At 40.2% G+C, this 21,607-nt stretch overlaps 1 protein-coding gene across 1 annotated transcript in view; it reads right to left on the bottom strand.

Annotated features, from left to right (window-relative positions):
- Nucleotides 1-3,148, bottom strand: part of pde2a (phosphodiesterase 2A) — a 138,982-nt gene extending 135,834 nt beyond the window's left edge. The window contains exons 1-2 of the mRNA XM_079353914.1: nt 3,040-3,148; nt 2,419-2,533 (exon numbers count right to left, since the gene is read on the bottom strand). Coding sequence (XP_079210040.1) covers nt 2,419-2,533; nt 3,040-3,052 — 128 coding nt within the window. The 5' untranslated portion in view covers nt 3,053-3,148. The remainder of the gene's footprint in view (nt 1-2,418; nt 2,534-3,039) is intronic.
- Nucleotides 3,149-21,607: the final 18,459 nt, after the last annotated feature.

Below are 21,607 nucleotides of genomic sequence, written 5' to 3'. Positions count from 1 at the left end.
GCGATTGCCGCTGTTAGGCCTTAAAACTCCACTTGAGAAACCAATGTGTTATGTCATTGAGACTACGTCCTTTTTTTTTTTTTTTTTTTTTTTTACAGTTTATGGTTATTATACACTCACAATGACGGAGGTTTGATAGATTGTAAAACAGTACATGATCTACAAAAATCCTGGACTTTGTGACCTGAAGGAAATCAGGTATTCTTCGATTTTACACAGTGAGTTATGCTGCACCTAGTTTGAGGATAAACAAAGCCATATGCAAAAGCATTGAAACACACAACACACGAGGTTTTCTCTCTGCTCTCCGTTTCTCCATCTTCCCTCCCTGTCTCTCTCCCTCCCTCTGAATATTTTAGTATTGATGAGCCCATTACTGATGATAACACACTGCATCGTCAGCATCCTCTCTCCTTTTCTCCCTCTCTCTCACACACACACGCAAACACACACACGCACGCTCATGCTCAATCATCAGGAGTCGAGTTACAACTCGGCTGCTGCTGTGTACTTCTGGATGTTTGTGTCTGAGTGTGTGTTGAGTGTATCTATTCAGCTGTGGGGATCTGACTTCCTGGTGTCGGTCCAGCATATTGCTATATGTTTCAGGCTCTGGACCGGGACACACGTACACAAACCCAAACGGTGATTGTAGGGGAGATGTTGTTAAATAAGTAAAGATAATGATAACAGTCAAAGAGATTGAATTGAAATGTGTTCTCCTACAAAGACTGTTTCAGAGCAACAACAAAAAATAGCAATAACAAGAACTTTGGGTGGAGGGAGGCTTGTTGTGGTTAGTCAATATCTCTCATGATAAATAACTTGCAGTGAAAACCGCAGTCAAGAGATCCAAGGCCCAGGACCACAACCCCGATAAAAGAACCTCTGAATGCTTCTGTAGCTCGTTTCTCAGCCTATAGGTGTCTATCATATACTGATGCTCATTTTCAAAGACGAGCTGTATCCCTGACATCCCATCTGCTCGCGTATACTTAGTGACAGCATCTCACTTCTCGACATAAAACTTAGACCAGAAATGCTCAGGCTGGAGGGAAGCAAGTGAGAGAAGCTACAAAGACTAATTGTGTGTCAGAGATCACCGACGTCTTCCAGGCAGTTTCATTATTTCTCTACAAGGCTGGTTATTTTCTCCTGGAACTGCAGAGAAAATGCTCAAAGTAGCCTCCTCCTCAGGTGACTAAGAGACATTACTTATCCACTGATTATGGTTTGGAGATTTAAACATCAAGCTTTGAGTTGTCAGAAGACTAGAAGAGTGCTATAAGATCAAGTCTTTTTACCACTGAACTAACATAAGGCTATAACTTCAGTGTGCTTCTGGCATTTAAAAGCTCATTTTTCAACACTGAACAAGGTTGTGACACCAACACAACTAATTGTTTGAACAGTTATCACAGATTCTAATTAGCAAGCCTTTGAGAAAGGCTCAGAAGCGAATAAACACTTTGTATAAAGACATTATGCAGGGGCTTGCTGCTTTATCACATTGAAGTTGTTAAAACAAGCAAGTCAGCCTCCTTTCAACCGTGACACATTATTTACAGTCTAGGGAAAACAATTTATTTACAAAATGTCAACGTTCAATAATAAAAAATAAAAAAAAACCCTCAGGGTTAAGATTGAATAGCCTTGTTTAAGCAACCTTGCAAAATTTGTAGGAGAATGTAAGCTCTTCTTCAAAACTTACAAATCAGCTGCATAAACAGTTTTATCTGTTATGATTAATAATGAGGACATATTTTGAGAAGTCTATAGACTGCCTCTTTGGTTTTATCCTTTACTGTTCATACAGCTGTTACACATTTCATTAATGTATACATTTATAATAATTGTGTCCTGTGTGGAGCACTCAAAAGCTTATTTATAAACACTTTCAAGGGAAGATTCACTTTACAAGATTTTGTAAATGAAGCTAAACTCATACAAATCTGTGATGTAGGATAAGGAGAGTTGCCCAAAGTCAGCTCTTTAAAATCGTTTTAGCATAACCTGCTATGGACAGAATCTGTCCCAGTAGGAATATAAGAGTGCTAATAGCCTATCAGAGTGCTGTTATTATGATCCCCTGGAAGATACAAAGGCATGATAAGGTCACTAACCCGTCTGTGGAGCAGACATAAACACTATGGGAACATTAAAAGGGATATTACAGTGTGATGGAGGTGAGCTCGAGCTCTGCCCACCAGTGTATAGCCCTATTGACAGCTGCGTGCACAACTCAGATGGGGTAGACTATTCACTGCCAGGAGGGATAATGACAGCAGGTCACACTACTACTACACCATCGCTCTCTGTTGGGCTAAATATGCGCCATGTGTCTCGTCACCCCGTTCAGTTTACACAAGAGACAGAAAGCTTCAACATGAAACACTATATACAGTTATTTACACTTACATCTCAGAGGACGGTGGCTGGCTACGACAGAGGAGCGCGTGTCCACACGCTTGTCCCATCGCGCATCCTGCCTCGCGCCTCTCCAGTTGACCCGAACAGCTGCAGTCAGGAGAACCTGACAGGTGAGAGGAGGAAATGAGAGGGAGGGAGTTGCTGTCTGTGTGCCGAGAGGGGGGTAACTGAGGATAGACGGTGGCTGAAGAGACAGAGAATTGGTTGGGTGTGTGCTCCTCTTGCCTTCTCCCCCTTCTCTGTCTGCCTCTCTCCACTCTGCTCTCCGCTCCTGTCTCCTCTCGAGCTCTGACAGCGCGCGGGGATTGGTCGGGACCCGGTAACTGATACTAGAGCTGTGGCGCGCGAGGATATAACGGCTCACGAGAGAGACAGATGGAGAAGGGAGAGAGAGAGAGCCTCGTTGTTGTTTCCACGTTCACGCCTCATGGACACAACATTCAGACGCATGTGTCAAACAGGAGCTTGTGAAATTGGTCACTCTTTCGGGTGCTCTTCCTCTGGTCGTGCACAGTCTTCCGTGAACTGCATTGGCTATTTCGCCCGTGAGGGAAAAAAATAAAAAGTTATGTTTTCGTGAAATGTAACTTTCACTGTGTATCTTCGCACCTCTGCTGAGCATTTTCACACAACTCCCACCAGCTCTTCTTCTGCACCATGAATCCTGCTCACTTTACTTTTCCTGAAACGTTATTCCCTCTTCTCTCCAAAACAGAGATCTTATCTCCTTCTTCTTTACTATAAACTACATACCGTAGGACTCCTCTCTGTCTATTGGACTCGGGTCTCAAGGTCCAGAACATATCTCTTTCCTTATATGGCCTTTCCAGTCTACACACAAGGACACAGTGATTCGCCAAAGAACAACACATAGGCCTAGTGAAACAGGAGCCTTTAAAATGTTTGTTGACATTCAAGACCTTAAAATATCCCTCAATTGAAGCACATGTCAGTTGTTTCACATTCTGAAGACTATGGATCGCTGGTTATTAACATAAAACCAATAGAAAATCAGAAGCCTGTTTTATGTAAACAATTTGAAAATGTGAAACTTCCTGTTAGCCTATATATACAGACATATTTAACCTTAACAGGTGTTTTCAATTATTTTTCTAATTAGTTCTCAACTCCAGCTGCATTGCAAGAGCATGCACAGACGATGATTGATTGACAGTTTTGACACTGGCATAACTTTAATCTGATTGGTTTCATCTGTTTTCCATTATCATCATCATCATCTCTATCATTCCTTTCAGTTAATGAGTTTGGTGACCTGAAGCAATTTCTCAGAGTTCCCCAAATTCCAACTGAAAAGAGAGCTAATCAGCCATAACTGCAAACACCTGTATGAATGTGATGCTCGAAGGCCTCTAAACAAATGTGTGTGTTTTTAAAGAATGAATACGTGTTGTTCTAAAGACTTTAAGTTCTGCCAAAAAAATGTTTGGATGACTCTCTTTTGAAAGACCAGCTTGATAAGTGGTCAGCTGTGATATGTTAAGTTTCAAACATTACTTGTCACTGCACAAAAGAAAAATATACAGATGTATATAGGAGAATTTTACAATCAAGCAGGTAAGCAGGACCCTTAAACTAGCAAACCTAATGGAATTAAGTCAATCATTAATAAAGTTATCAGTGACAACAACAATGTATTCCATATGTCACAGGCTATACACACTGAATCCAAAGATCCTCTAGGCTTTAGGTGCATATTATATGACCTCTATATCACTGTCTAAAGAGATGATTACTAATTAAGCCAAGCTTTCTCACTGTAAGAGGGGAAGACCAGAAGCAATCCAAAAAAAAAGAAAGAAGAAGATAATTTCATCGTAGTATCACTGTCCATCCAAAAAAACCATCTATTTAATTATACACACATAATGTGAATGTAAATTGTGCTTAAACATAATAGCTGGCATGTTTTAACATGATATTTATGGGCCATAATTATAATGTTGATGGGGGAGTTCATTTTTTTACTCTCAATTAGGAAGCCATTAACCAGTGGGATGTGGGGACCAATTTATTTAACAGTAAATTACAAAATTCAAAGGGACAAGGCTGTGTCTGAGAAGTAATTTAAACAGAGGCATCTTAGGTCAGGACGCACAAGCTGTCAATCACCAGGGGGTGCGAGACAAAGGGACAAAGATGTTTAGAGGGGATGAAGACAGAACAGGAGAGTGTGACACCATGGTGTGAAGAGAAGGATGATGCAGGAGTGAGAGCGATGGAAAACGGTCAGGAGAGGTTTGCTGCAACAGAATGATGAAAACTGTGAACCTTATTAGTGTCATGTCAAGTTGGCCAGCGTGTGCATGGTTGCATAGATGTGTGCACATGTCACATCTGGTGTGCTGGCAAACTGATCTATGGTCCTCAGCTGTGTCTCAACATGTGTGTGTGTGTGTGTGTGTGTGTGTGTGTGTGTGTGTGTGTGTGTGTGTGTGTGTTTGTCCAGCAGAACTTGTGTGCCTAAGGCTCCCTGGTCTCAGATCAGTCAGTGTGGGCACTAACAGATCCTCCACCGGGACTCAGGTCAAAGAACTGTCTGCAATGGACACTCAACACCAGCTGGAGCAACTCTTTACAGTGTTTTTGAAACTCCCCTTCTCTAGCATCAATAAATGAACAGCAGCAGCTGTTTGAATTTTGAAATTGACTGTAGAGAAAAGGAAGTGACCCCAATCTTTTTTAACTTCAACGACAACTTTCTGTCTTATACCTATCCATAGCAAAATCTTAATACTTTCATTTATCTTTCATCTAATATTCCCTATAAAGACTGCACAGCTATGCTTTTTACTTTAATGTCAGCCATTTTTCTCTGATGTCATGCTTAGCGTCTGAAGCTCAAATATCATAATTTTGTTGCTATATTTTAGGTTGTAATGCAAAGTAATGTGATTGATAAGCCACTAAAAATTAAAGAATATGTTTGGGGACATTGGCCATCTCAAAATAAAATAGCATATTTTATCCAGTCATAAGCTACTGTTAGACAAGAGCTATCGGCATGCAACCACTTCCTGGCCTACATTTTGGTGGAAATATATGCCCTTCGTATTGAATTGTATTGTGTATCACTACAAAACACAGATGTTGGCTTTTATCCTGAGCTAAGTTTGTATTATATACTAAATTACATTATACTAACATTAGCTTTAGTAAAGCTTATCCATGGGTAATCAAATGTGTTGTTTTAAATAAGAATATGGCCAATGTCTTTGTGGATTTTTACTGTTCATAGTCTTCTTTCAGTTACTGATTAATCAAGATGTGGCAAATTATAAAATTTGTTGCATACCCTAAATCTCTACGACTGACAACCAGAAGCACAACAGCACTGCCTTGTAACGGCCAGTAAATATGGTCAATTGACTATGTGAGACTGCAAAAGCCTACAGAAATTCAATAAACAACGAGGCCAAATGAAGCTAGTTGTATTCCAACAATACAACTGAAGAACACAGGGGGGAAAAAACCCAAAGAGGATCCAAAAGAAAAACAATAGAGATACCCATGGGAAGGGCATGCAGAACAAACGGAACAGACCGAAGAGAAGGAACTCAGACTAATTACATTAGAGGTAATCAGACACAGGTGAGAATAACAAGAAGACACAGGTGAAATCAATAAGGACAGGGAATACAATCACAAAGGACAGACACCAAAAAGGCAGGAAGTTAAAAAAAAGACACCAAACATATGGGGAAAATAATAATAATAAAACAGGAAACACTCTAATCCAAACTCAATAATGGTCATGATTTTATAGCTGAAATGCTGATGAAAAGCATGTATATAATCCACAGGTTCATAGGATTAGATCCATAGTAGACCCCAAAAGAGTGTGGCTTTTTTATTTAATCTGTAGATTTGCTGTTGATATTTTAGACCAATGACAGAACCTTTGTTGAGTTTACACATATTTGCCGCTTTTTTTTTTTTTCATTTCACAGAAACGTCTTAGAACACTGAGTGTTCAGAGAAAAATAAACATTTGGTACAGAAATGGGTAGTATAGTAGTGAGCAGCTGTGATGTGACAGTGTCTGACTAGTGCTCAACAATAAAGTGCAGTGAAGCTGATTTTTATTCGAGCGGAAGTTCCCATTGTTCTATACTCAAACACACTGAACAGAGCTGCTCTTGTAAATAGCATGATACTGATGAGCAGAGCAGGCAGCCACTGTTTGTATAAAAACTCTTATGTGATTAAAACTGAAGCGACCCATTATTGTGACCCTAAACAGTCTTACCTTCGTTAAACCTGGTTTGTGTGTTGCATAAGTTTAAAATAAGCGAAATTTTGTCCTGTCTGCGACAAAATCAAATGTGTTTAAAGTTCATAGACGTGAATATAGTTTGTTAAATCTGGCAATAAAAAGGCAGACAGAATGTGAGATGTGCTTCAGTTTATGGCTCAGTGGGATCAATATCACTACCAGACGCTGCGCTCATGTTGAGCCTCCCTTGGTAAGGTCTGTGAGTCAGATAAGAGAACAACAAGAAAGGACAACTCCCATGGCATCAATATAAAAATTTAGTGGCCATAAAGCTAAAATCCTCTTGTTGTGATTCAACAAAGCAGGAGAAAAAATCGTGTCACGCTTCAGCTGATTAAGTTCCCCTGAGTGTTGTTCTCCTATCAGCTCCTCGACTTGATTACACCAGACCTGATTAGACCTTCTGTCCTCAACCTGAAGTGTTGACTGACATTTATGAGCAGTCGAATCTACAGTTCCAATCGTTAATACTTCCTGGAATTTCAAAGTGCCGACCGATTGGACGCTTAATTATTTATGATCCTCTCTCTGCCCATGGCCTGATTGGTAAATAGCTTTCTGTTGAGCCACAACATTAGTGATAATGTTATCTGCCAACAGTCTGTGATAACTGGTGTTTGAGACATTGCTGTGAGCTATAGTGCCTGTGGCAAACATATGTAGTGACAGCATGGCTGTAAATAACAATAAGGACAACAGGGGTAATTAAAGAGTCTTGAAAGCTGTTGTTAAAATATAGCCCGGTTATGTCTTGTCCTTCTCATGAAAAGATTCATCTGCTCCCTCTGTTGTAGTAGGCTTAAATCATACACTGTGGGTCAGACTGAGAACAACCTGAGAAATTGTGTTAGTATTTATTGCTTGAATCACTTCCTTCCCTTACCCCCCTCGATTAATAGACACATATCTCCCACCTGATCTTCTTGACACTGTTTGTGTTTGATTTTGGCACACAAATGATCCAACCTCAAAAGCACTATTACAAACAGACAGAAACAGAAAAGCCCCCTGTGTTTACCCCTCAACTTGTTCCTAGCTTGTTCTACTACTGTAACATGGGGTCTGTTGCAAGCAGCTAAGGACTATTTGACTTGAATTTCCCTCGGGATCAATAAAGTAACTATCTATCTATCTATCTATCTATCTATCTATCTATCTATCTATCTATCTATCTATCTATCTATCTTTTTGTGGCCGATTCTGTGGCCCTTTTTGTGAGGACATAAAAAAAAAAACCCACATTGTAAGTATATCAGGACTAAAGAGTTTTTTTGGAATGTGGGATGTCACCTCTTTGGTGGGGAATGAACCAGAGTTGGATCAGGAGTACTACAAGTTATATGGAGTTGGGCCGACCTCCATACACACCACAAGTTTTGGAACAGAACTTATGGGGAGGGGCTGGACTTTCTCCTATTCTGGAGTTGCCCACGGTGAGAGGTGCAGGTTGTGTGTTGGGACATTGAAAGCTGATTTGGATAGACAGCCTTACCAATCTGATTGTACCTAAATGGTGCTTTGGTATTGGACTTATGTGCTTGTCGTGGATTGGCCATAATGAATACCACGTTCGAGCAAAGGGATGTTTATTAGTGTACCTGGTTACAGAACACTCTAGACCAAGGCAAACTTGACCTTGTAGTCGTATCAGCCTATCTGGGGCCATATGTCTTGAACATTAGGATGAAGAGAGGAGCAGAGCTGTTAACTGATCAACAACTGGTGGTGAGTTGGATAAGATGGCAGGTAAGGCTGCCAGATAGACCCGGTAAGCCTAAAGATGTAGTGTGGGTGAACTGGTAACGTGTGGCAAAACCCCTGTCTGCAAGGTATTGAACACCAAACTCCAGAAGAACTCAAGTGGTCTATGCTCCAAATGTCCATTGTGGAAGCAGCTGCTAGGAGTTTAGGCTGTAAGAACATTGGTGTCTGTTGCAGCAGCCTTGACCCGCTGGTGGAAGAATAGCATGCTTATCAATAGACCATAACCACCCTATGTTGTTGTCTTGTTTTCTTTGCTTGATAAGGTGAGCTCTTATTTCAAAAGGTTTTTGTGTGTGGTGACACACAAGTAACATAACTGTGACCATAAGCTATTTGATTTTATTTTTAAATAAAGTACATTGTTGTGTCTCTTAAACTGAACTGTCTGATTTATTTTTATGCAGGTGCCAGAGTTGCTGGCAAAGGGCCGAACCAGGTTAAGTAACATGAGGATTGGGTTTTGTTTTATCAAAGCAAAATAGACTTCAAATCCCAAATAATAGAAAGTTTGATTTTGGATTTCTTATTGTAAAAACATATATTAAAAAGACTTGCTTCCTGAGATTATTTCTGATACTTTCTTATTTCACATTTTAAAGTTAAAAAAAGAAAGAGAAAGTCGTTTTATGTTACCAATATCCAGAAAAACTTCCTCTGACCACACTCTTTATACTACATGTAAAGTTCTCCCAGGTGCCAATCAACTGAACAGATAATAGCACATTAAAATAGACCCTTCTGCACCTATATGTGAGATGTGCCAGAGAAGCAAGGTGCTAATCTTCAGATTACTGGACAAAAGCAGAGTGAGCCACAATAGCATTTCTTGTTTCTTGAAATCAGCAGCGTATAGCCATAAGACTGCCATGGGACTAACACAATAAGAAGGGCTTTCTGTAAAACATAAAAACCAATGGGCTAAAAGACACTAAGGGCTTTGTATAGCGATTAAGAATGGAGTCATTTAATCCATCCTTAATATATAAATAGTGATTATAACTGAACAAGTACTTTCATGCGCTTAAAGCTAGGCCAGGAAATTCACTGTATGTTAATATGTCAGTTTAACAATATTTTCAGGAAACGGTCGTATGAGTTGTGGTGGTCTAACCATTTAGGTGTGAAGAATTCTTGAAGTAAAAATAGACTTCTTATAACGAAAATGAGTTCTTGTTGAGCTCCCAATCTTTTCTGACATTTCTCACTCCTCATATCTCTCCCTCCTTATCTTAATCCCATCTTTTCTTCTGTTTAAGATCCCCCTCCTCTTCCCTGCCCATCTTCCTGCTGTGCCATCCTGAATACCGTCCTGTAGGCCACGATAACGGCTTCTTTTCCCCATTCCTTCTCTTTTGACATACTTCCTCTTGCTTCTACCTCCAGTGAGCATTAGCGTCTCCATACAATCCATCATCTCAGCACAGAGTTAAACCCTATGGGTGCTGCCACCTTCACTTGATCTTTTCGCAGTTTTATCATGTTGAGCTCTTGCTCAGTGTTATCCTCAGCCCTGGGCTGAGTTATCCCAAACTAATTAAACCCCCTTCTCAAAGTATTCATCCTCTGCAATTTATATTTTCTTTCCCAAGTTCAGGGCTCAGGGCTTGAAGTAGAGTTAGCGCAAGCAGTACAAAAAGCTTTGCTTCATTGGTTCAACATAACATGAGTATTGGAGATAACCTCTTAGAATCCATCATGAACAAAAACATATCCTACTGTTTATTCTTGTGTATATATGTACTGTATACATTGTCTTTTCAAGTGGGTACAGTATTTCTGTACACTTGCACTTTATGTTCTGCAAGTGCATACAGTATTCCTGCATGCTCCTCTATGATCTTTAACAGTGCTGACATGACTCTGCCCCCTTGAACTTTGCCAGAGAACATCTACTTGATTACATCAGATCAGCACGTAGAGAAGAATTCACTGCGAAAAGGGATGCTAGGCGTAGTATTGAAAAGCTCCTTCATGTGAACTGTTTTCTGTGTGCATATTTTAATATTTTCATCTGCCAGGGCACTCTCTTGATGCATAACTTATCAGAGGAACAGAGAGGGTTTAAAAAGTTGCTTAGCAAATCAAGCCTCAGTCTGTAAACTGAGCTTAAAGTGGCCTCGCAGTAAGCTAAAATGAAACTGCTGAGTGATTTATTTTTTATTGTAGAAATGGGTTGCATGTTTGGGTCCTCTTTTCTCATCTTCTACTGTACATCCCATTTCTCTTGGTTTTAATATTTTTTCACTCTGGATTTAGGAGAAATAAATAAAAAATTAAATTTGAACTGTCTACTGACACGTTTGTGTTGGCGTGGGAGACCTTAAAGGCAACATGAAACGATGCTGTGTCACAGTACTTCATTTGAAATGGAAACTTTTCTGAGGCTATGTTGTCAAAAATCTGCCATCATTATTCAACAAAACCCCACAGTGTTTGATTTTCATGTCAGCAAAGAGCCAACTGACCACAGTTAGTCATGTGTCAAGACTGTCATTTCCACAGGTTCTCATCTTAACATTGATTTTCACAGCACAACAGTTAAGTCCTTTTTTGATTCCCTACCATGTGTCACATGAGCAACTTGTACATCATTTATTTGGGTCTCAGCCAGAGGCAAAGCACCACATATTGTGTCGGGCTCCAACATATTATCAAGGAAATCTTTTGAACCCTGCAGGGGGGAAACACAACAGCTCTCCTATTACCAGACACACACACATAGTGCTGCCTTTTAGTTCCTTTCAGTTTTTGCTCTAGATGTCCTTGATGGACTGAGGCAGGTTTAGTAGACATGTAGCTTTTGAGTCATTTAAGAGCCTCAAATGGTTTAAAAATGTGTAGAAGACAGACACAAAAAAAACACAGAGCATGACAAATGATTTTATTCTCCAGGCCCTTCAAAAAAAGAACAGGCTTTTTCTCATGACTGTCAGTGTGTGCGTGTGTGTGTGCGTGTGTGTGTGCGCGAAATAGAGAGAGGGGTATGAACTGTCTGAGTGCCCCATCAGCCGGGAGTCACTGTCACTCTAGCCTGTCTTAATATCTTCTCTCTGGCCGCATGCCCTCAGATTGTCATTCCCATTGAGTTTGTTATATGCTTGTGTGTTCAGTATGTGTGTGTTTCATGGAGAGCAAGATGACTACTGGCTGTCTTAGAATTAAAAGTAAATGATGAGACAGTTCTGCCTATCTATGAAAAAGACTGATTGTGTTTGGTTTTTCCTGAAAATAAGTATTTGACAACCCCGATTATGTGCTCATTCTTGCATTTTCTGTTATTCAATGTCACCAAACATTGTGATTAGATGTGCAGTTTAAGGAATGATTATATTGGGAGGTGATTTGAATGATACTTTTTGTACAAATTACAGTCCATTTAGAAAAAAAGGAAGACAAACCCAGCCACATACTTTACAATATATATTAGAATGTTTGTTAACAAATGAAAGGCCGGATGTGGAGAGTAATGCATTATTCATATATTTAACAGCATTTTTTAATGACATTAAACATAGTTGAGATATTCATAAACACAAGTAGAATGTGAATTTACATGTGTCTTAAAATGTTTGTGTCTTTGTGTGTCATGTCCCTGGCTTTAAATGTATTAAATGTCTTACAGGATACTATTCTTGAAAAGTGTAATCTAATATGGTAAGCTATGATTGGTTAACGCTTGTGAGTAGATCCTGTGGTGAAAAAAAGAAAAAGATTTTGCAGTTCAATTCATCTTGGCAAGCAACATTTTTAATTAATTCATGCACTCAATCATCCAATGAGTGTTCCTCATTTTTAAGGCTTAGTCCCAGCAACACTCACACTCTTATTTAAGGGTGTATTCACACCAGGGAAGTCCTTTAGTCCGCGTTCTTTGGTTAGGACCAAATACAATGTTTCTTTTTTTGGTTTAGTGCGGTTTGTTTCCACATTGCACTTTTCGCACGAGGTCCAGAATTCATTCAACAAAACCACATGTGTGCAAATATCGTTCAATCATTGGATAAAAAGGTTTAGGGCGGGGTAAAGCGGTAATCGCAAGATGAAAGTAAACAATCATGGAGAACTCGGGTGCTGCACTCGCTGTCCTGGTATTGAACATTTTAGCAACAATTTCATCCATTTAGTACAGGTACGAAGATCTACGTGTGGGCAATCAACCGGTTTTATGATGAATGTGGCCGAGGTTATCAATGAAGCATGTAGCGCAAGGGAAAGGAGGAGGATCAGAATGCCGCCAGGAAAACTCTGCTACAGCTGCTGTTCTGTTCATAGTCTGTGTGATTTCAAAGTATTGGATAATAAAAGAACAGACCAATGAAACACCAGTGAAAGTGTCTGAAAGATAAACTAATGATTACCTCCGCGTCTTATATCAAAGAAGTAGGCAATAGAAACAAACAAGAACACTGTGCTGCTAACCAAACAATTATTTCCCTTAATGCACGAGGCAACGGGAGCCTGTTATGTCCAAAAAGCCGTATGATTTTTAGAACTGGGTCGGACTGAGGTCTGGTTGCTTTAACACCTCAAACAAACGTACCAGGGTTCATTTGTAAGCGAACCTCAATAACCTCTTTGGCTGGGTCTCGATCCGGCTGTTTGGTGCACACCTGAGTTCGATGGTTTGTATTCACACCTACCCAAAAGGTCCGCACCAGGGTTTTAGTTTGTTTCAAGTGAACCAAACAAGGGTGTGAATACACCCTAAGGCTCAGGCAGAAGCTGATTGATGTATCAACAAGTCAATGCTCGTGTTTTCTGTACATTATAACTTCCCTATAGAGACTGAGTGGAAACATCAATATCTGAAAACAACAGCCTCGAGGGAGGAAAAAAGTTAGCCCCACAATAATGCAACTCCAGGCTGAAATGCTCACCAAATGCATATAGCTCATAGTTTTTGAGAAATCTATTCAACTATTGTCAACCTAAGTATAACAAGCACTTTTAAGGTAAAGATAAGTTTAAGCTCTGGCAAACTCACTCATTTGGGACAAATTAAAGAGTGCATCTCATTTATAGGCAAGGTAGGTCATTTTTCCCAGATACATTTCCCAGATTTTGGTTGAAATCATATATATTTTTATCAAACATTTCAAACCCAATTTGCCTTTTCAATCTGCAGTGAACACTCAGTTCATATACATTCAATTACACTCTCAGAAGTCTTCATTCATTGCATCTGACTTATTCTGCGATACATTCATTTGTATTTGCAGCCTGTCTGCTCTGTTGCTTCTCTCTGCTGAGCCTAAGCCAGCAGTTTTAAAGGTCTGTGTCTCCAGCCAGCACCTCCTCAAGCTCTTTGGCTTCCACAATGACAAGCAATGACCACCTTCTGGCTATGGATTTATGCAGCTGCTCCCGTGATGGAAGTTTTAAAAAGAGTCCATTCAGGCTCATGAAGTTTGAAGAGAACTGAAAGATGAAATAGTTCTGGGCACTGTCATCTAGGTGTTCACAATATGTTTGGGCTTTCAGGGCCTGAAAGGCAGCCCACCAAAACACTGTTCCAAATAGTTTATTGACAGTCCAGCTTGTTTCAGCTCAAATCTACATTAAGGAGTTAATCTCTCAGCCCAGATTTATCCAACCTACTGAAATAAAGGCAAAACCAGTCATTGTTTTGTTATTCACATTTAGGGAAATGTTGGTAGCCAATCATTACTCAAATGTGTTCTCGTCTTAATCCCAGCTATCATCTGTATCAAACAGTAAAGGGAAGGGATTATCTCTTAAGTGCAGACGACATAAGTACACAACACCAAGGCATCAGAGTCTCAAACAGATGGTGGCATTTTCTGTAAAATGCTGATGTGTTTTCACAGCTAAGCAGGGGCCTGGTGCGTCACACATCAACATACTGTGCAGCACAGTTTGTGCAGCCGAGACATACACAACACAACAAATAATGAAGTGAGAGTAAGAGCAAGTGAGGATGGTGATTTTACAGAATAGAGAGACATGAGGAGGGTAAAAAAAAAAGATGACACTACTACTACTACCGTACGTCAAAAGTTCTGCACAAATTAAAAAAATTGGCCGAGGAATTAATTATGAGATTAGAGGAATAGCTGTATGTTGCCTGTGCGTGCATGTGTGTCTTTGTTTAATTAAGTCCGGGTCATTTTCAGAAATTGTAAATTGTCATTTCCCTCATTTTACTGTACACAGTATTTCCCAAGCAGCTTACATAAGTCAGTACGCACACGCACACGCACACGCACACACACACACACACACACACACACACACACACACACACACACACACGAGAAGGCCCCTGTGGCTGCATCATCTGCAGAGCCTCTATTTTCACTCCCCTTCCCTGAACAGCACCCATGTGGTTTTGTGCTCCGAGGGCTGATACTAACAGCATACATATGATGCATGAGGGCCTCCTGTGTCTGTATGCTGTCTATCTTCATGACTTAATTTTCAGCACTTCAGCTCAGCCCAGTGCAACACGACTTATATGACACGGCTATAATGCAACTTTAAGAAGATCTTTGGACTATTCTTCTTCTTTTAAGTTGTGTTTTTAGGCCTTTTTGCCTTTAAATGACAGGACAGCTGAAGAGAGACAGGAAACATTGCGAGTACAGTGGGGGATGACATTCAACAATTCAACAAAGTACCAAAGTTGGATTCGAACACAAGGTCGATTTGATGAGGATTGTTATTGCCTCTTGACATGGGGTGCACAAAATGACTGCTAGGCTATATTAGAGCCCCAAGGATATACTGTAGTAGCTTCAAGATTCCCTTCAAGTAAGATTTGGCCCACAATCTTTTAGTTATAATAAAACTAGAAAATACAGAAAGGAATTAATAATCCTGAAATAACTTTTATTAATTTGTCATCACATTTACGAATGGGTGACAGACCAAAAAAAGCAAGCTTTTTTTAATGTCTCAAGAACTAAATCAATAATTAAACTGTACATTATGGATGAACAAATCAAACGCATCTAAAGTAACAACCACAAACAACTTCTGCAATTTATATCCTCTATGACAAACATCTGTATTTAGCGCATAACAAAATGAGCACACCTTCAGCGAATGGTGATGGCCTGCATTAGCTGGTTTACAAAGTTATCTCCTTCACTATCCTCTTTAAAGACCTCATTATCCTCCATGTTTGGCATCATGCTGTCATGTAAGAAATTAGCATCATTGTTGCTGGAATGCGCAGGCTAAGATCACCAACGACATCATCCATTCCCCCCTTGTTTCTTATTCAATATAGCACGGTCAGATAGTGGCAAGACCTTTTTGTGTGTCACCAAAGAAAAAAAGTTGGTTTGCTCTACCTCTTACACTACAAACTTTTAGTAATCTCTTACACATAAATAAGATGTTGTAATCCCATGAACACCATTTAAATAGTCCAAGCAGCAAAGGTCAACAGTACTCATCACTCGTGTCACTGGAACTTCATGATATGAAAAAGAAAAAAAGAATTGGTTTTATACATGGCAGGTCAAACCACAAGTGCACGAATTAAAAAATATATATATTAATAATAATATGTTCATCATTACATAATTTATTTTTTGCCTGAGTAGCCTAAATAAATATGTTGATGAACACCCTTCACCAAACCAAACACAAATGAGAAAGACATGCACATTATGGCAGATGAGAAATGTCTAAAAAAATTCAAGTTAAACAAGGAAACAGTTGCTACACCATCACTTCAGTAGCTCACCTTCCAGATGCAATCTGTAGCTAAACAGTGTTAGAAAACTGCATGCCCTTAACAAATGTTAAACATGAAAATACAATTCTTACTACAACAAGAGTTTGTAATATAAGCCAGATTAAGAGATAAGTGAAATTTGCAAACATGAAATGTGCACCCAAGGGACCAGAATAAAGAGGAATAAAAGGAGGGAGACAAACATAAGAAAAGGACAAACTTGCTGTCAAAATGTTAGAAGAGATAAGTTGTATTTATGCCACTGTGTCAGGAAAAGAAATGTGTTTGCTGGCACAGATGACGCCATTACTGTTCCAGCTGCCTTTACAATATAATACTGTGACATCATCTGGCCTGCGGCACTGTGTGTGTGTGTGTGTGTGTGTGTGTGTGTGTGTGTGTGTGTGTGTGTGTGTGTGTGTGTGTGTGTGTGTGTGTGTGTGTGTGTGTGTGTGTGTGTGTGTGTGTGTGTGTGCTCTTGTGTGTGCTAATCAAGTCAATCAAGTTTAATTAAACTCAACAATGATAAAAGGGAAGATTCTTCATTCTGTCAGTGTGTACATGTCCTGTTTCACCCATACTATAAATTAATACACACACACGGAAGCACGCACACACACACACGGTGCTCTAACCCAGAACAGCTTTAGTGTGACTTATCTACTATAAGCACTTGTCTCCAAAGGACCTTTGCTCCCCCTTCCCCCCTGAAACACGCATACTCTTCCTCTTCTCAGTCTCCTCACTCATCGATGCAGTTCCATGCTGTTCTCTTGCTCTTCCTCTTTTTGCCCATCTCTCCATTCTTCTTCATTTCCAACCTTCAACACTTGCTCCTGTGTTCCTTTATTGTGACTGTGTGTTAGAGATAAGCTGGGTGTCTGACATGAAATGTTACTAATTTTCCTCTGTCTGGAGCTGCGATGGAATGGACAGACTGAAAGATAAAGTCAAAGAAAGAGTGCAGAGGACTGGAGGGGCAGAAAAAGAAAAAGAGTGAAAATACAGAGAGATACTAGCCTATGGGCATATGGAACAATAGGACATAAAGGCATATATATGTTAATGTTTATCGTCAGTCATCCTGATCTGTTGAAGTTGAGAACAACAGAAGAAGATGCCAAAAGAAAATACTGTTCAATTTCTTGTGGATACAGGTGATTTAGATCTGTAAGATAAACAGGTATTTGGACCTCGCAGTTGGTTAGCTAAGCTTTGCCAAAAGACTGGAATTAGCAGTTTAACACTGTAGCCAAGAAATATCTTACCCCACGTCTAAAAACAAAAAGTCATTAACATTCATCTTTTTTAAAAACTAGATAAAGAGGCTTTCAAGACACACTATATGTGTACCCCACTGTTGTCATCAGAGCATTGGCCAAGCTTTGTTTGTTAAAGGCTGATAATCAGCTGGCCTTAACCGTTTAAAGAATCCTCTAACAGCACCGCCTAAGATATAGTTGTAGGCAACATTTACCTCATCATAAAACAACAAACCCTACCCTTACCTCTTAACACTTATTTTTTTTATATGGGCATTAATTGAGTGGCTGAGAGAGAATGAATTACCCTTTGAAAGAGCCCGTTTTCCTCTGTTTCCAATCCAGCTTTGCTAAGCTAAACTAGCATACCTGGCCACTAGCTGTTGCTTTAGGCTGTACATATTTGGCTGCGGTCAATCTTTTCAACAAAATTTCAATTTTCTGCAAGTTAATTATTTATCCGTTTCCAAAATGTCGAACCATCTCTTTAATATTTTATATTGCAAGATGCAAGAGCCAAAACATGACTGCACAGCAGGGAGAAGGGAAATGGGTACAAACTAACGATGAGATGCAGATACTAAAGAGATTGACAAAAATGGTGCTGACCAAACCTCTGAAAGTGATATTTAGAACCCATGTGTCTGCTTTCTAGTCGGGCTGAGGCAGAGCAGCCAGAGAGTCATTGTCTGATTGATTTGGGGGGAGAGCTGTTGCCATGGGGATGAGGAAAAGGTCCTTTTACCTCCTTATTTCTTTCTCTTTTGAGGGGCCAGTAATTGGTGATAAACTTGAAGGGAGGGGCTGGAGGGCGAGAATCTGATGCAGTAAAGCATGACAGCTTTAGCACGGCTAAAAAAAAGTGCTGCAGGACAGAGGAAGTGTACGACTGTGTGACACAAAAGTCACACGTGTTGTTGATAGCAAAGAGAAAGCTGGAGAGGAGATTGCATGTAAGACGGCAAGTACTTTACTGTGAGCTGATGTGAGTGGATATGAGTTGTTAGTGTATTGTGTTGGAAAAAAAATCCATTCTGACCTTATCGATCCATACACATTCACAGATCTGGACTGGTAGACTATAGGACACAGAGTGGAAAGAAGTGATCGACATTTATTATGCTGTCAGAGCTAGAAAATAATGATAATATAAATAATAAAAGGTATTTCCCCATAAGGCTCCAGGCGGCATGCTTCTTTTATGTTTCTTTAAGATTTACATATCTGTACAATCCCTATATTACACACTGGAAACCAGAGTACATAATATGCTGTGTGATTCATCGTTTTATATCGGGTCTTTATGTTCAGGATCACGAAGAGTGATATATTGGGCCAATTTTGCAATCCTCTGATACTTCAGATTCTCCTACAAGACACCATCAGCAGATGTGCTGTCAGAAACACAGGTCACAGCCTGTGGAAACAGTTAATTGTGAACAAAGCCTCACTTCATGGTTCATTTAGCAGAGGTTGTGGAGCTTATGATCATATTATGCGATCTTGTCATAACAGTGCAAATGTGAATACACAATTAAAGGAACACTCAATTGTCACATTATAACACCAACTCTGTTACGCTTTAGAGCTCTCAGTCTGTCCATTTAGCACATTGGGAAACCATTTCACAAGCTTAGGTGCATATGATAGAAACAACAGGTGTAACAGAGGCAAAAGCAAGCTAACCCCCTTAAAGGAAAGGGTATCGCATGTGGAGGCCAAAGAAAATTTCCCTCTCCCTATCATTCAAGATTGATTCTTCTCGAGTTTTGTGAATTGTTAGTTTTCTTGTCAATCCTGGGAGCATTAATGTGGTGTATGCCAACCAAGTTTCACAGGTCGTACAGCTCCTCTAGGATGGTACATATATATGTGGTTTGCTGTGTCCCCTAGCACGGTCTCAAAAGAATGAACGAGATACCAGGAGGCTACAGTAGCAGTTACCAAAGCAGGGCCGTAAAGGGCATCAAACCAGCAGCAGGACCGGTATCTGCTTTGTGCATGGAGGAACAGGAGGAGGAGCGCTGTCAGAGCCCTACAACATGACCTCTGGCAGGCTACCGTGTGCATGTTTCTAACCAAACTGTCAGAACAGACTCCATGAAGGTGGCATGAAAGCCCAACTCCCCCTTGGACCATGCTTTCACACCCCTGAACTATACAGGTCGATTGGTGTTGGAGAACACAAGTACAGGCATTTCCGCCATTGGCACCCCGTTCTCTTCCTACGGAGTCCGTTTCTGACAGGGTGGTCTGAATCATGCACACCGGTAGCCTGCTGGAGGTCATTTTGTAGAGCCTGGGCAGTGCACCTGTTGTCACTTTTCATTCGCATCAAATCTACCTCTCCCTTTTTTTGCATATGCAACCTTCAGGGAACAAAGTTCCTGGTTACTGTCCTTTTTGAAATTTAAACAGATGGGTGTCAGATAGTCAGTACGGTTATATTGCACACCCCCCATGTATGAAGGCATGGTATGGTATAGTCATAGTCCTCGTAGCATCAGCTGTAAGTTTGAGTCCTACCTCTAACCTTTGCTGCTTGTCTTCCCTTACTCTCTCCTGCCAACATTTTCTGTCCCTTCTGCTGTCCTATCTAATAAAGACAAAAGGCCCAAAGAAAGTAAAGAATAACAAATTGAAACAGATGATAGTCCTCCTGTTTACAGTATGTAATGAAAACATGGCGGCAAACCAATAGTCGGCTGGATCGCCGATGGGGAACCGGGAGAACTGGGAGTCAGCCAGAGCTTAGCTATCACATGTGGCTGGATTCGCTCAGCAGGCACTGGGGGCCCGAGTAGCTCAGTAGGCAAACAGCGCTCCGCCGGAATTGGTGGCAGATGATGCCCTGCTTATCTGGAATAAAGGGAAGTTGAGGCCTGGGCTGATGCTTAGGTTGAGCCAAGGCTTGGACTGGTTCACAGGCTGCTGAAGTTGAGGCTTAGGCTAAGGTTTGCGCTGAAGCTCGGGCTTGGGCTGGTTCATACACTGCTGAGGATGAACCAGCTCAGAGGTCTATACGCCTGGGAAGAGGAAGAAGTGAAAAAGTCTATTGTCTACTCAAGGAGAAAGTGCCTGAGCTGTGGCTTTGAGAGGAACTCCTTTTGACCCCTGGAAACCGCTTCCTTTCTGTCCCCATCCAAGCAAGCATTCTTAATACACATGTGGTTATAAGTAACCTCACGTAATACAAAACAAAATAATCCTTCCGCTGGGTCCATCGTTTGGCAGATCATGGATGTGGAATAAAACAAAACAAAGGAGGTCAATCCAATTGCAGAAACTAAGAAAAAGATGTATTAAACAAAAAGTCAGAAACAAGATTAACTTCTTAAAAAGTCCAACTAAAAGAATCACAAGTCGATATGAAGAGACCACACAGGAGCACGAGGAAAAAATGGACATCTGACGTCTGAAAAATGCAACAATGATCTAACCACAAGGGGGAAGAAACACTGAGACAAAATAGACAATGAGTAATTGAACACAGGTGAGACCAAAGACAGAGGTGAAGACAATGAGGGCAATAAACAAAACACAGAGGCAGGAAGGAAATACAAGAAACACTGAGGACAACTACAAAATAAACCATGACACACAGAAGACATGGAGAACTCAAGAATGTAACAAAAAAAACACTAGAACATAGAGAGAGAAGAATAAAAGATGACACCAACACAACAAGAAACACTCTAGACTAAACTAGGAAACACAGAAGGGAAACAAACTCCAGGAAAGAATGAAACAAACTACAACAATAAAATCAAAACTCAGAAAATCTACAAAATAAGAAATCAAGTGAGACCAACTCAAAACACTATGTTTGTAAAAAAAATAATAATTTGACATGTGATTTGATTTTCTAGTCATCTGCTAACATGGTGAGGGTACATGACCTATCGTGCAGCAAGTCATTAAGGGGAGCTCCAAATGTTTTGTATCTTTTTTTAAAGACAGTGTATAATATGACTTCATTGCAAATATTTTAAAATGCATGTTCAAGTAACCACAAGCTGTGATGATACAATTCAATTATATCTGTAAAGCACATCAATGGTGACCTGCATGCGGTTCGATATTGATATTGTGCTGTTACAGGTTATGATAGACAGACAGACAGACAGACAGACAGACAGACAGACAGACAGA

Source organism: Symphodus melops (assembly GCF_947650265.1).
Source record: "Symphodus melops genome assembly, chromosome: 10".
Taxonomy (NCBI): Eukaryota; Metazoa; Chordata; class Actinopteri; order Labriformes; family Labridae; genus Symphodus; species Symphodus melops.
The sequence above is the reverse complement of the archived record's forward strand: the minus strand, read 5'-3'. Positions and strand labels throughout refer to the sequence as shown.